Raw genomic sequence first — 1,301 nt, forward strand, 5'->3', positions numbered from 1 at the left:
GATTCATGCTTACAGGTTAAAAGGTCGGAACTTTTGGGAGATTCCAGCACGGGGGAATCTGACTTGGAGTTGGCGGAAGATATTAGCCATTCGAAGTTTAGTTCGTCCGTTTGTTTGGAAGTCTATTGGTAACGGTAACGGGACTAATGTGTGGAGTGACAATTGGTGTTCATGCAGTCCCATTCGACATTTCATCACTCCAAGGATGATAGCTCGAGAAGGTTTTACTTTGACAAATACAGTGGCTGACATCATTGATAGTAATGGGGATTGGCGATGGCCACAGGCGTGGTTGGATCTCTTTCCGGTTCTAATAAATGTGGCACGGCCTGTCATCGCTCAAGATATGGAGGACAGGTTTGGATGGAAAAGTTTTGATGGGAAAATAGGTCACTTTACTTCTTGGGAGGCATGGAATAATTTCCGGGTTAGGGAGAACAAGGTGGCATGGGTAAACATGGTGTGGTATGGCCAATGTATTCCAAGACATTCGTTCCATATTTGGTTGGTGATAACAAACAAGCTGAAAACTCAAGATAGATTGGCGGTGTGGGAAGCGGGGAGTGAGACGAACCTAATACTTATGTGTTGTCCTTTATGTAAGTATGGTCGAGACTCACGAGATCATCTATTCTTTCAATGCTGTTTTTCGGCTAAGGTTTGGAACATTGTCAACAAAAGGGTTGATATGGGGATGGTTAATGATACGTGGAGTTCGGTAATGGCTTGGGTTGATCAGCATGCGAACTCAAAGAAGCTGGAGCATATTGTGTGCAAGCTTGTTGTAGCGGCTTCTACATACTTCATATGGCAAGAACGTAACAACCGACTGTTTTCAAACCTGCAACGGAGTGAAAATACGGTAGCACAGCTGATTCTTGATATAGTGCGGCTTCGGATTATGGGGTTCAAGGTGAGCGGTGATGTTAACCATCGGAAGCTATTGGATAGATGGAAGATTAAGGAGGATGACCCGGGTTAATGGCTAGTGATAGTTGTCTAGTGTAGTTCGTTAGTAGTTTTGTTGGGTCGGTTATTGTTTTTGTCTTTTTGGCATGGCTGTATTTAGTTTGGGTTGTGTTGGTTTGTTTTGCCTAGGCTTGGGTTGTCAAGTCTAGTAGTGTGTGGCAACTTTTGTCACACCCTGTTCTTTGATTATTTATAAAATTTACCGGGGTAACCCTTTACCCAAAAAAAAAAACACCGTTGCTTGATTTCCAATAACTTGCAAACCCTAATTGGATGCAAACACTTATATCGTATCATGTGCAATACTTCCTAGGTCGTGGGTAACGGACTTA

General features: G+C 43.0%; 1 protein-coding gene across 1 annotated transcript; it reads left to right on the forward strand.

The window, feature by feature from the left end:
• The first annotated feature begins 205 nt into the window (after nucleotides 1-205).
• LOC110914528 lies at nucleotides 206-982 on the forward strand. Its single transcript, XM_022159317.1, has one exon. The coding sequence runs from the start codon at nucleotides 206-208 to the stop codon at nucleotides 980-982; it is 777 nt and encodes a 258-aa protein (XP_022015009.1).
• The last annotated feature ends 319 nt before the right edge of the window (nucleotides 983-1,301 follow it).

Source organism: Helianthus annuus, chromosome 15, assembly GCF_002127325.2.
Source record: "Helianthus annuus cultivar XRQ/B chromosome 15, HanXRQr2.0-SUNRISE, whole genome shotgun sequence".
NCBI lineage: Eukaryota > Viridiplantae > Streptophyta > Magnoliopsida > Asterales > Asteraceae > Helianthus > Helianthus annuus.